Source organism: Lithobates pipiens, unplaced genomic scaffold (genome assembly GCF_037356315.1).
Source record: "Lithobates pipiens isolate NorthernLeopardFrog02 unplaced genomic scaffold, aLitPip1_a1.2 Scaffold_22, whole genome shotgun sequence".
Classification (NCBI taxonomy): Eukaryota; Metazoa; Chordata; class Amphibia; order Anura; family Ranidae; genus Lithobates; species Lithobates pipiens.
In genome coordinates, this window is record NW_027507784.1 from 71769580 (window position 1) to 71781894 (window position 12315).

The 12315-nt window shown below is 42.9% G+C and overlaps 1 protein-coding gene across 3 annotated transcripts in view; it reads right to left on the reverse strand.

Moving 5' to 3' along the window:
* ARHGAP15 (Rho GTPase activating protein 15) overlaps positions 1 to 12315 on the reverse strand; it is a 978992-nt gene that overhangs the window by 191694 nt on the left and 774983 nt on the right. For all 3 annotated transcript variants that reach the window (XM_077447752.1, XM_077447751.1, XM_077447750.1), the window contains exon 13: positions 6030 to 6164. In XM_077447752.1, coding sequence (XP_077303878.1) covers positions 6030 to 6164 — 135 coding nt within the window. The remainder of the gene's footprint in view (positions 1 to 6029; positions 6165 to 12315) is intronic.

Consider the following 12315-nt stretch of genomic DNA (forward strand, 5'->3'; position numbering starts at 1 on the left):
ACAATACGATTCAATACAATTCAATACAGGTGGACGCAGAGGGTCCTGCTTGTTAGAGCTTACAACCTAAAAGGCAGGGTCAAGTGATACAGTACAAAAGGTGGAAAAAAATAAAAGTACAGTTGGCCAGGAGGAAGCATTATATATATTTAAACGTATATTATATACTTTTATTGCAAAGAAGAGTAGTGATGACCTCATGTGTGGTCAGATCCACTGCTGTTATTCCCTCAGGCAGGAGCCATCTGTGGGAGGCAGGACAGCTAAGGATAGAGGGTGGGGCTGCCAGTTTGGATGCAGGGCTCCCACTCTCTATCTAGACCTGCTGTGTCTCCAGCCCTCCAGACTGTCTATGGAAGGTAAGACAGTCCTATGGAGGAGCAGTGAGGGGACAATGTGGGGAGGAGAGCTAAGGAAAGAAATGAGGTGCTGGGGGGGGGGGGAAGCCTAAGGAAAGTAAAGGAGCACTGAGGGGGGGCCAAAGACAGCAATGGGGGCATGGAGGGAGCCGAAGACCGCAATGGGGGGGCTGGGGGGAGCTGAGGACAGTAATGGAGTGCTGTGAGGGGGGAGCTGAGGACAGTAATAGGGCTGGGGGGGGCTGAGACAGTAATGGGGCGCTAAGGGAGGGGGAACTGTGGACAGTGATGGAGAGCTGGGGGGGCTTGAGGAAAGTAATGGGTTGCTGTGAGGGGGGGGGAGCTGAGGACAATAATGGGGTCATGGAGGACATTAATTGGGGAGACTGGGGACAGTAATGGGGTCACTGAGGACATTAAGGGAGGGGACTGAGGACATTATTGGGGGGCTAAGGACAGCAGTAGTAGGGGCCTGATATCCTCCATTGAGGATATTAATAGGGGGGACAGAGGACATTATCGGGGGGGCCTGAGGATAGTAATAGAGGCCTGAGGACAGTAATTGGGTCACTGAGGATATTAACTGGGGGGACTGAGAACAGTAAGTGTGTCGCTAAGGGACAAATTGGGGGGGCCTGAGGACAGTAATTGGGTTGCTGAGGATATTAATTGGGGGGACTGAGAACAGTAATTGGGTCACTGAGGACATTATTGGGGGGTCTGAGGACAGTAATGGGGGCCCGAGGACAGTACTGAGGATATTAATGGGGTATCTGAGGACATTATTGGGGGACAGTGTCCTCAGTGTTCCAATTACAGAGGACAGTAATTGGGACACTGAGGACAATAATCGGGGGGAGCCTTGCCGATGCCCTAGCCTGCTTAGTGCCCTACTGAGGGGGGGTGAGGGGGTTGACACCATGTTTTACCGCACCTGGTGACACCAACCCTAGTGTCGCCACTGCTCTGTCAAAAAATAAGGTTTACTTTAGATACACTTTAAAAATAAATGTTTACTGAAATTGTGATAAAATTGATGCCATAGAAAGAAGAAGATATGGTTTACATGACAGTATTTTTTGTGGAGAGATTTTTGGTTTCTTTTGGTTCTTCCCTCACCATAGGCTATAAGATACTTTATATAAAAAGCGTTTCATTAGAGTCTGTGCCCTCGGCAGTAGTGTATTGGCCTCATTCTTATCCGGAAGATATGAATGACGTGAGATTTGTTGAAAATGTCTTATAGTGAGATTGGCCTAATGTATCGAAACTACCGCAGTAGTTGAGAAAATGATCTTAGCAATACAGAGTTGAAATTGCAGTTATTAAACTTATTTTTACACTTTGAATACGAGACTGCAGTCATATGTCAAAGTCAACTGCAGGCTGACACAGCCAAACCCAACTCGGTTGGCTGCCATTCGAGAGAGGTATATATTACATAGGCATTTTCAGCTGGCACAACTGTGTAGAATATAGCAAATTATATTTTAAACAGAACGAGTATTTGTAAGAATAAATTAACATAATGAACAATGGATCAAAATAAAATCAACCAGGGCAAATAGATATTTTTTGTTCAGAAGACAAGGAGTCCGGTGACACCAACTTTTACTGAGTTAAAACTTTACCTAATATTTTGTTTAGAGAATACTGATGTCTTTGTAGGTCTCAGGTTAGTACTACAGGCCGCATTTAAATCTGACACTTCAATAGCTGAACAAGACATGCAAACCACAATTTTTTTTTTTTTTTTTCTTTATAAATAAGCATTTGAGTGTTTTCTGCCAAATCAGGAATATAAAACATTTGTGAAATATATGTCAGATGTTAGCTTGGAATAGATGCTGGAATAAGATGTTTTAAATAACAGGTAAATGGAAGAAATGTAACCAAATTCAACGTTTCTGAAGGTTCAAGTGTTTAAAATTATGTATATGATAAAGGGATAGTCCACTTTCAATAAAATATCTTGGAAACGCTATTTCTTTTTAACTTAACTGGTCTCCATCGGACTGTTTCCATCGGAATATCCGACGGACCAAGTTTTGCAACTTGTCCGCAAAATTTTCCGACAAAATGCTCCGATCATGTGTAGCCTACTCCGACGGACAAAGTGCCACGCATGCTCAGTTCAAATTCCTAGACCAAAGCTATTGGCTACTAGCCTGAACGTAGTCCAGTCGTAACGAAATAACGTCATCACGTTATGTACAATCAGATTTTCCGACAACTTTGTCTGACCGTGTGTATGCAACAGTTTCGGACAAAATCAGTCGGACAAAATCCGTCAGAAAAATTCCAACGGATTTGGTTGTCAGAATGTCCGACCGTGTGTACAAGGGCTTACACTTACCTGTCCAATGATCCAGCGCTGTCCCCACCCAGGCTGGTTCTTCTCTGGTTTACGAGTCCCCAGTGCCATCTTGCTTAGTGGGGGAAGCCTGCTATGACCTATTACCAATTACGTAGCCGTCTTCCAACTGCACATGCATGAGCCGCATTGTACTTTGTGGATGGTCCCGCAGATGTCTGGGAACAATGATGTGTGATGTAGGTAAGGGAGGGGGGCCAAAACATTCACTTGGATTGCATAGGTGATCTGGGTGGAAGTGGTACTTGTCAAAACCAGGTGCCCGCTGCCCCCAAAAAAATTAATTAATGAATGCAGCTACACAAACACATCTAATGATGGGCAATCTGTACTGTTATCAAGGTTTGTTTTTGGGTTTACATATGCTTTAAAGCTGAAGTTTTGCATAGTTACATTGGTAAAGCTTAGAACAATGTACACCAATCAGCCATAATATTAAGATCACTGACAGGTTAAACTAGCCCATAGATAATTTCTTTCTGTTCAACCTTCGAGTGTGTGGATGGGTGAATCCTCCTGCTGACAGTGGGAAGACTTCCCCGAAGTCTCAATACACTGATCAGCGCTGCAGCCTATAGCCTGTGGCACTAATCAAATGACAAAAATCTGACTGCGGTTTTACAGGAGTGTACAGCCACCCTGCCCATGCATCGATCCAAAAGCTAAAAGCACCTAGAATGGGCACATGAGCTTCAGAACTGGACAACAGAGCAATGGAAGAAAGTGCCCTAGTCTGATAAATCACATTTTATTTTACATCATGTAGAGGCCCAGCTGTGTGTGCATTGCCTACGTGGGGAACAGATGGCACCAGATTGCACTATCGGAAGAAGCAAATTCTGATATGATGTGATGCTTTGGGTAATGTTCTGCTGGGAAATCTTGGCCCTGCTATTCACGTGGATGTTACTTGACACGTACCACCTACTTAAACATTGTTGCTGGCCAAGTACACCTGTTCATGGAAACGGTATTCCCTGATGGCAGTGGCCTCTTCCAGCAGAATAATGTGCCCTGCCACACTGCAAAAATGGTTCAAGAATGGTTGGAGGAACACAACGAGTTTGAGGCTCCAAATACATCAGATCTCGATCCATCGAGCAAGTTCGATCCATGGAGGCCCCACCTCACAATTTACAGATCTTAAAGTGCCTGCTACTGATGGCTTGGTGCTAGATACCATAGCATACCTTTAGAGGGCTAGTGGTGTCCATGTCTTGACATGTCAGGGCTGTTTTGGTGTTAAAAAGGGGACCTACTCAATATTAGGTGGGTGATCATAAGGTTATGGCTGATTATGTCAATTTAAGAAGGTGCTACTAATGACAACATGCTATGTGTATAAAAGACACCTGTCCACAGAATCTCTTTCTTCCATTCAAAGCCATCAGCATAGGCAAGACCAAAGAGCTGTCAAAGGACATCGGGGACAAGATTGTAGACCTGCACCAGGCTGGAATGGGCTACAAGACCATCAGCAAGAAGCTTGGTGAGAAGGAGGCGATTATTCACAAACGGAAGAAATCGCCCTCAGTCTGGAGCTCCATGCAAGATTTTGTTTCATGGCGTAAGAATGATCATGAGAAAACTGAAGGATCAGCCCAGAACTACCCAGGAGGAGCTTGTGAATGATTTCAAGGCAGTTGTGACCACAGTCACCAAACAAACCACTGGTAACAAAATACTCCGCCATGGACTGAAATCATGCAGTGCCCGCAAGGTCCCCCTCAAGAAGGCACAGGTACAGGCTTGTCTGAAGTTTTCCAATGAGCATCTAAATGATACAGAGAAGGATTGGGAGAAAGTGCAAGGGTTAGATGAGACTAAAATTGAGCTCTTTGGCATTAATTAGGCTCGCCATGTTTGGAGGAAGAAAAATGCTGACTATGACCTTATGAACACCATCCCTACAGTCAAGCACGGAGGTGGAAACATGATGCTTTGGGGCTTTTTCTCTGCTAAAGGTACAGGCCGCTTTATCGCATTGAGGGGACAATGGACAGGGTCATGTATTGTAAAATCTTGCATGAGAACCTTCTTACCTCAGCCAGAACACAGAAGATGGGTTGTGGATGGGTCTTCCAGCATGACAACGACCCAAAACATACCGCCAAGGCAACAAAGGAGTAGCTTAAGAAGCACATTAAGGTCATGGCGTGGCCTAGCCAGTCTCCAGATGTTAATCCTATAGAAAGTTTATTTAGGGAGCTGAAACTTCGAGTTGCCAAGTGACAGCTAAGAAACCTTAAAGATTTAGAGAAGATCTGTAAAGAAGAGTGGACCAAAATCCCTCCTAAGATGTGTGCCAACCCTGTAACCAACTACTAGAAACGTCTTACCTCTGTGCTTGCCAACAACGGTTTCTCCACTAAGTGCTATGTCACGTTTTGCTTGGAGATCAAATACTTATTTTACTCACTGAACTGCAACTCAATTTATAACATTTGTATTATGTGGGTTTTTTTTTTGTTTTTGTTTTTTTGTTGATTTTCTGTCTCTATCCTTTAAAATACACCTATGATAAAAATTATAGACCCTTAATTTCTTTGTAAGTGGGCAAACGTACAAAATCTGCAGGGGATCAAATAATTATTTTCCCCACTGTATTTATATTGGTCCAAGCTGGATTAATGTAACTCTGCAAAAAATATGTATACCTAAGCTTTAGCCTGGAATGTCTTTTAAACCTACCCTCTTGTTGGCTTATTTGAATACATGTCAGTTAAATTGTAAAAAAATATAATTTACAAAAAAGTTGGAGGAGATAAATTTTCATGTGTGTGCATTTATAATGACAATAATTCTAACTCGGAAATTTGCAAACCTTTTGCGTACTGTGAAATTAGTTATTTTGATTCCTGTAACAAATAGCTAAAACTGTCATTTTGTTGCAAATTGGTCATGGCACCATCCAAGCTCCAGCATTCTCCATCTCATCTTCCACCAAAGTGGCAAGGTGTACACCTTTTGTTAGGTCATGTTTTTGGCTTCCACCTTAAATTTTTGCCTTCCTGTATCTCACAATAACAGACAGCACAGTTCTGTCAATGTTTTAAACTCCATTCTGCTATATAAGAATGGTTTAAAAAGGAACAGAGAAAAGCAATTAATAGCATGAAATAATTTCATGCAACATATCGAATGTTCCACCTTTTTTGTCTGCCTTTGTTTAAAGCTTCGAAAATTACCGGCAAACAATCTTTGCAAAAAAAAAAAAAGCACCAAAATTATTTTTGGCTGTACGGTTATTTCGTTTTCCATTTTGTGTACAAAAGACAAAAAAAAATTCCACTTACTTATTGCTTCTACAAACTGCTCAAAGAAGCTACGTGGGAACAGGGGCTCCGACAGCTCTCGGAAAAACATCTTGAGTGCTCCTGTGACAACGTGTATGTCCTCCCACTGGCTGTCGTCCAAATTCAGCTTCTCTTCTGGGAAAACACGGGGAGAAATGGAACAACTGGTTTTAATGAAACAATTACAAGACACTAATTATTATGTTAATGTTTGCCTACTATCATCAGCAACCGTTAACAGCCTTCTGCACCTAGAGGTTTGGTGCTGTGCTTGTTTTTTTTTTTTTTTCCTTTTTTTTTTAACTGAAGGAAAAAAAAAAAGAGTGTTTTCTATGGATTACCATCTGTAGGAATGCAGCTGACACAAAAAAAAGAGGCGATACAAAGAGACGTGGCATTGACATAACATGTCAGATACATTTATTCCCATAATGCATCAGCCCAGAAATTAGCATTAGAGCTCAACATGATTCAAAGCTATTTGGTTTTTCGAGGCCGAGGGGCTAAGAGTTGCCAGTGATGTGCCGCTCAAGGGACCGACCCAAAGGCCTGATGGAGCCAACATGAGACATATGCTAAGCTTGACGATAGAAAAATCAGCTATTGCTTTACATATGCTAGCCATGGAAGGTGCTGGGGAATTATAGGTAAGCATTGTCACATTAATTTGTGGCTGACAGCAATATCAACAAGAAAAAGGAACGGGAAAGGGAGGTGGGGGGTGGCGGTAGACAAAAACAAATCCTCTCTTTAATGATTTCAATAACGTTCTGTTTTCAGCTCAGCAAGGTAGTGTGTTGCAGAAACAATATTAGGCAAACCCCCGTTGTTCTACCTAGGCTGTGCAAATCTGCCAGGAATGATAACGTGCCAGACACAAAAATCACTCTTCTTTCACAATTCCCCACTCACGTAGAGCGAAACAGTCGTTTGAAGCTAACCTGAACCGAGGATTTTTACCGACTTGAAACCGAGAACTCAGAGACAATATTTAATTAAGAAGAATGAAACAATTATCCACTATTTCTTGGTTTTATCTGGGTGTATTCGCCGAAACATCAAAGACACGGTAATTAGGCATCGCATCACCTCGCTATTCAGAGGCAAGTTTTGGAAAAGGAAGTATTATGCAGAGAAAAAAAAAAATAACAATCGTAATTAGTTCTGGGCCTTTGAACAATATTTCAGGTATAGAAGAAATAACAAATTCACAAACAAGAAGGAATTTAAATACACCATTAAATACTCCGCCTTTCTGACAAAGTAACATGATTTGTAAATTGTATTTCAGGAAATTGTTGAAACAGCTGAGCGTGTGGAACACAGTGGTATAGTAACTATAATAAACAAAGAACACCAACAAATAGATGGTGTAAGGGTGACTTGGGATCATGGGCCTATATTTGTGATAGGAACTATACCAGGCTTCCATGAATCCCTAGGGTTCCTCCAGAGTAGGAGTAGTTCCAATCTTTCTAAGCAAAGGGCCAGTTTACTGTCCTTCAGGCTTAAGGGGGTCCAGACTGTGGGCAGTGGGAGTAAAAAATGCCCCAATATCAGTGCTGCATCATTGGTTTTGATGGGAGAAATAATGCCCCATTGTTGGTATCAGTGGAAGGCTAGTGCCCCATTGATGGTGTCAGCAGGGAGAATGGGTGCCCCATTATTGGTGGTGTCAGTTGACGAAATAGTGCCCCAAGGGCCAGATAAAAGCAAGTAAAGGGCCAGATCCAGCCCTGAGCAGCAGCTTAGAGACCACTGCTCCAGAGGTTTCTAGGGCCAACGTATAGCTATGACGATTCGCGGGATCGTGCCGACCTGCCGCAGTAAAATGACGGCGGCTGGTCGGCAAGCTGTTAATCTATTGTAATATATGAAGGAAAACAGCAAGGTTTTGTAAACGTTGGTTTCATAACTCCAATTTTGTTTATGCTGAATTGCAATTGGCAGCTAGTCAAATGCACATTTCTGGTATTTGGGCTCGTTTACATTAGAGGTGCCCTCTGAAAATGACCTACAGTGGATCGCTTTCGGGGGATGTTCAGATGAATGGGTCACATTCCATTGGTGGTACTGTCCGCTGAGTACAGGGAGGATACATTTTTCAGGCACTGTGCTGTAGAATTCCATTTTTAATTTGTACACCCCTGTCTTTGCAGCTTTAGGCTCCATGCACGCTGGAGCTCATAAACAGACATTTTTGGGAGTTTGGACGTTTTTTTTAAACAGCCCATAAACTCCACTCTATGTTATCCTATGTGTCCTCTGTATCCATGCACACATGGATGTTCATCAGCAGTGGAGTTTATGGGCTGTTTTCGGAACGCCATAAAATCGCGTTCAGGAGTCGTTTTTCTGACCACAAAAAACTCCAAACGCTCATAAACACTCATAAACACTCATAAACGTCAATAAATGCTCAAAAACTTGGCTGACCAGCATTTTTTTACCTTTTTGATCCATTAAAAAAAAAAATTACGTAAATAAATAAAATGCTAAAAACCGCTAACGTGGAAAAACGCTAATAAATGCTATTGCAAAAACATTAAAAAACGTTGAAAGACTCACTGCAAAGCTACTTATTTTAACGTCCAGTGTGCATGGAGCCTAAAAGAGAAGTTCTTTTTTTTTTTGTTGTTGTTTTTTTTTTCAAAATACTTACCTAGGTGGTAAGCGGGCTCTACAACTGAGAACTGAGCGATCAAACACCACTGATCACCACCACCCATCATCATTCAGTTCTCAGAGCTCTGTGAGCAGAAAGCTGTGACCAGCTCTCTGCTCTGCCTCGCCCCCCCCCCCGCTCACTGGAGCACTGAGCTGTGGAGGGGGCGGGAGTGGCTGGCTCTGGCCCTTAGCCCTGGTCCAGGGTTGTGGGTGGATCCTGACTTTATTTTCATGATCTTGCCCCAGCCTGGACCGGCTCTGTGACGTCAGCTGTCAACGAGCTTTGGCTGTACTTTAAGGCCCCTTTCACACTAATTTTAGCAGCGTTTTACTGGTGGATTTGCGGCGAGGTGCTTTTAACCCCCGCCAGCAGCCGAGAAAGGGTTAAAACTGCCCACAATGCGCTTCAATAGTGGCGGTTTGCCAGCAGTATAGCCGCGCTGCCCTATTGATTTCAATGGGGAGCAGCGGTGGAGGAGTGGTAAACACACCGCTCCTTCACCGCTCCAAAGAAGCTGCTGGCAGGATTTTTCCTGACGCCCTGCCAGCGCACAGCTCCAGTGTGAAAGATCTCGGGCTTTTACACTGGAGACAATGGAGCAATTGTTTGAGGGCGGATTGCAGGCACTATTTTTAATTCTATAGTGCCTTAAAAATGCCCTCTGTGTGAAAGGGGTCTAAAGGGGAGCAGTTGGGGGTAAAAACACAGCTCAATTGTGTGTTTTTTTTACTTTCCCCCAAACCACACATGTAAGCCTAGCCTTGCTCTAATAAAAGTGTACAAGGCTTTCTCTAGCCTCATTTTTTTTTTTTTTGGGTCATTCGTTATGATCAAAAGAGGAGGACTGCGCTACTGATATTAAATGCTACGGGGTTAAGAGCAGCCTCTACAATATATTTCCAACCGACTGGATGGAATAAAATATGTAAAAGAAGTAGAAGGTAGAAGGGGCGCTATTCCCTAATGAATCCAAAAGAAGTAATTTTCTGTCTAAATATTAATTTTTTTCACCAGGGGGTCTAACACCACAATTATAAAACCTTTTTTAAAAAATAGTTTTCTCCTCTTACTTTATTGAAAGTAGACACATTCTGGTAAAAATAAATAGAGGTTTTCTCCAACATATTTTGGTAAAAATATAAATATTTAGACAGAAAATTACTTCTTTTGGATTCATTAGGGAATAGCGCCACTTCTACCTTCTACTCCTTTTACATTAGTTATGATCGCAATTTGTAAATCCGAAAATTCGTAATTTAGAAAATTTAGAAAATCCGAAAATAAGGAAGAAAATTTGAAAATTCAGAAGAATAAATAACTAATAATAACTAACTATTAAATTATAGGATTATTAGAATTTCCTTTTAAATTTGGCTGTTAGTGACTGTAATGAATACAAATTTATCCGAGGTTACGAATTATCCGAAATAATGAATGCCGCATCTAAACCAATGGAGCGGAATGAATTATTAATAAAAAAAAAAAAAAAAAATAATATTAAAAAGTTGTATTAATATTATTGTTATTTATATCATTATTATTTAAAGAGGAAGTAAATCCTAATAGGTTTACTTCCATTTTGGTTCCTTGCAAAGGTAAAGCATAATGGGCTACTATGCAGCACATAGTAGTCCATTATGTGTCACTTACCTGACACAGGAGCCAGCGATGTCACCGCTGTCCCCTCTTCCACGCAGCATCCATCTTCTTTCCATGTATCATGGCTCCGGAGTTGTGATTGACCGGAGCCGCGGAGATGTCATTTGCGCGCATGCGCACAGGAGCCGCCACTAACGGCATATCACCGTTAGCAGCGGCATGCTCAGTGCGCATGCGCCGTAGACAGCGGTGCCTGTCTTATTTCAAATATCCCCTAAACCGTGTAGGTTTAGGAGATATTTCTTGGATCTTCAGGTAAGCCTTAATCTAGGCTTACCTGTCGGTCAAAGTGGTCTGTAAGGGTTTACAACCACTTTAAAGTACGTTCTATTCCTTTAGATACGGCATTCGTTATTTGGGATAATTTTTAACTTCAGATAAATTTGCATTCGTTACATTCACTAACAGCCAAATTTGAAAGGAATTCCAATACCTATAATTTAATAGTTAGTCATAGTTAAGTAATTATTTCAGCTTTTCGAATTATCGGGTCTTCGGATTCTCGAATTTCTGAATTTTCTAATAAAAATCGAGTTTGGAAGGAAACAAATTGCACATGTCTACAGGAAACTATTACTTGGCTCAAAAGATTGGAGTACCACATCAGAAAATCTAAACAGGTGGTTTTATTCCAAACATTTAGTGAACTTAATATTTAATGCGTTTCAGGGGAATCACTCTGCCTCCTTCATCGGGGTTTAGGAAAAAAGTTATTGCCTGCCAGCGGCGGTCGGAATCCGCTCAGGAGCGATCCGGGATGAGGGGGCGGCCATTCGTTCACGGCCACCCCCTCGCGATCGCTCCTGACGAATGGAAGTGCAGCGTGACATCACTTCCTCTCCTGTAATGTAAACACAGGCAGAGGAAGTGATGTAATCTCTCCTCCGTGTCGGTATTTTTCGTTCCGGCACCGAGGAGAGAGGATCGGTGAGTTGCACCAACACTACACAATACAGTAGAACATGCCAGGCACACTCTCACCCCCCCTTTACCCCCCGATCACCCCCCCAATCACCCCTGCACCCCCAGTCACAGTGACACCAATTGCATTTTTTTTTTTTTTTGCATTGGTGTCATTTGTGACTGTAATAACTGTTAGGGCAGTTAGGGTTAGCCCCCTTTAGTTCTAGGGTACCCCCCTAACCCCCCCAATAAAGGTTTAACCCCGTGATCACCCCCCGTTGCCAGTGTCACTAAGGCTGGGTTCACATTGCAGCGGTTTATGAGAACGGATGTGATTCGCACCACACTGCAGTGCAAATCACATCTGATCTCTGTGCGATTCGAGTTCAGCCATATAGATAGTATGGCTGAATTCACATCGCACCCGCCGCACCCGCCGCAAACTCGCACGGGACCCTTTTTTTGGTCCGCAGCAGAATCGGATCGCATAGGTGTTCACACCATGCGATCCGATTCCTGTCCGAGTTTGCAGATCGCACTGCGATATGCGAACTGATCTGGGGGTGTCATTAACATTTCACTGACACTCCCAGCAGTTCGCATAGGGCAGTGTGATGCGGGAACCCGCCGCGGATTCGTGGCGTTCCCGCATCGCTCCAGTGTGAACCCAGCCTAATAAGCGATCGTTTTTCTGATCGCTGTATTAGTGGCACAGGTGACGCTAGTTAGGCAGGTAGGTATTTAGGTTCGCCGCAGCTTTTTATAGCGCCAGGGACCCCCATATACTACCGCATAAAGCCCCCTGATTGCCCCCTAGTTAACCCTTTCACCAGTGATCACCATATAACTGTTACAGGTGACGCTGGTTGGTTAGTTATTTTTTATAGTTTCAGGGCACCCGCCATTTATTACCTAATAAAGGTTTAACCCCCTGATCACCCGGCGGGTGATATAAGTTTGAGGGTCAGATAAGGTCTGCGTTGCCCCAGGCAGCATCAGGTTAGTGCCAGTACCGCTAACACCCACGCGCAAAGCATACACCTCCCTTAGTAATAT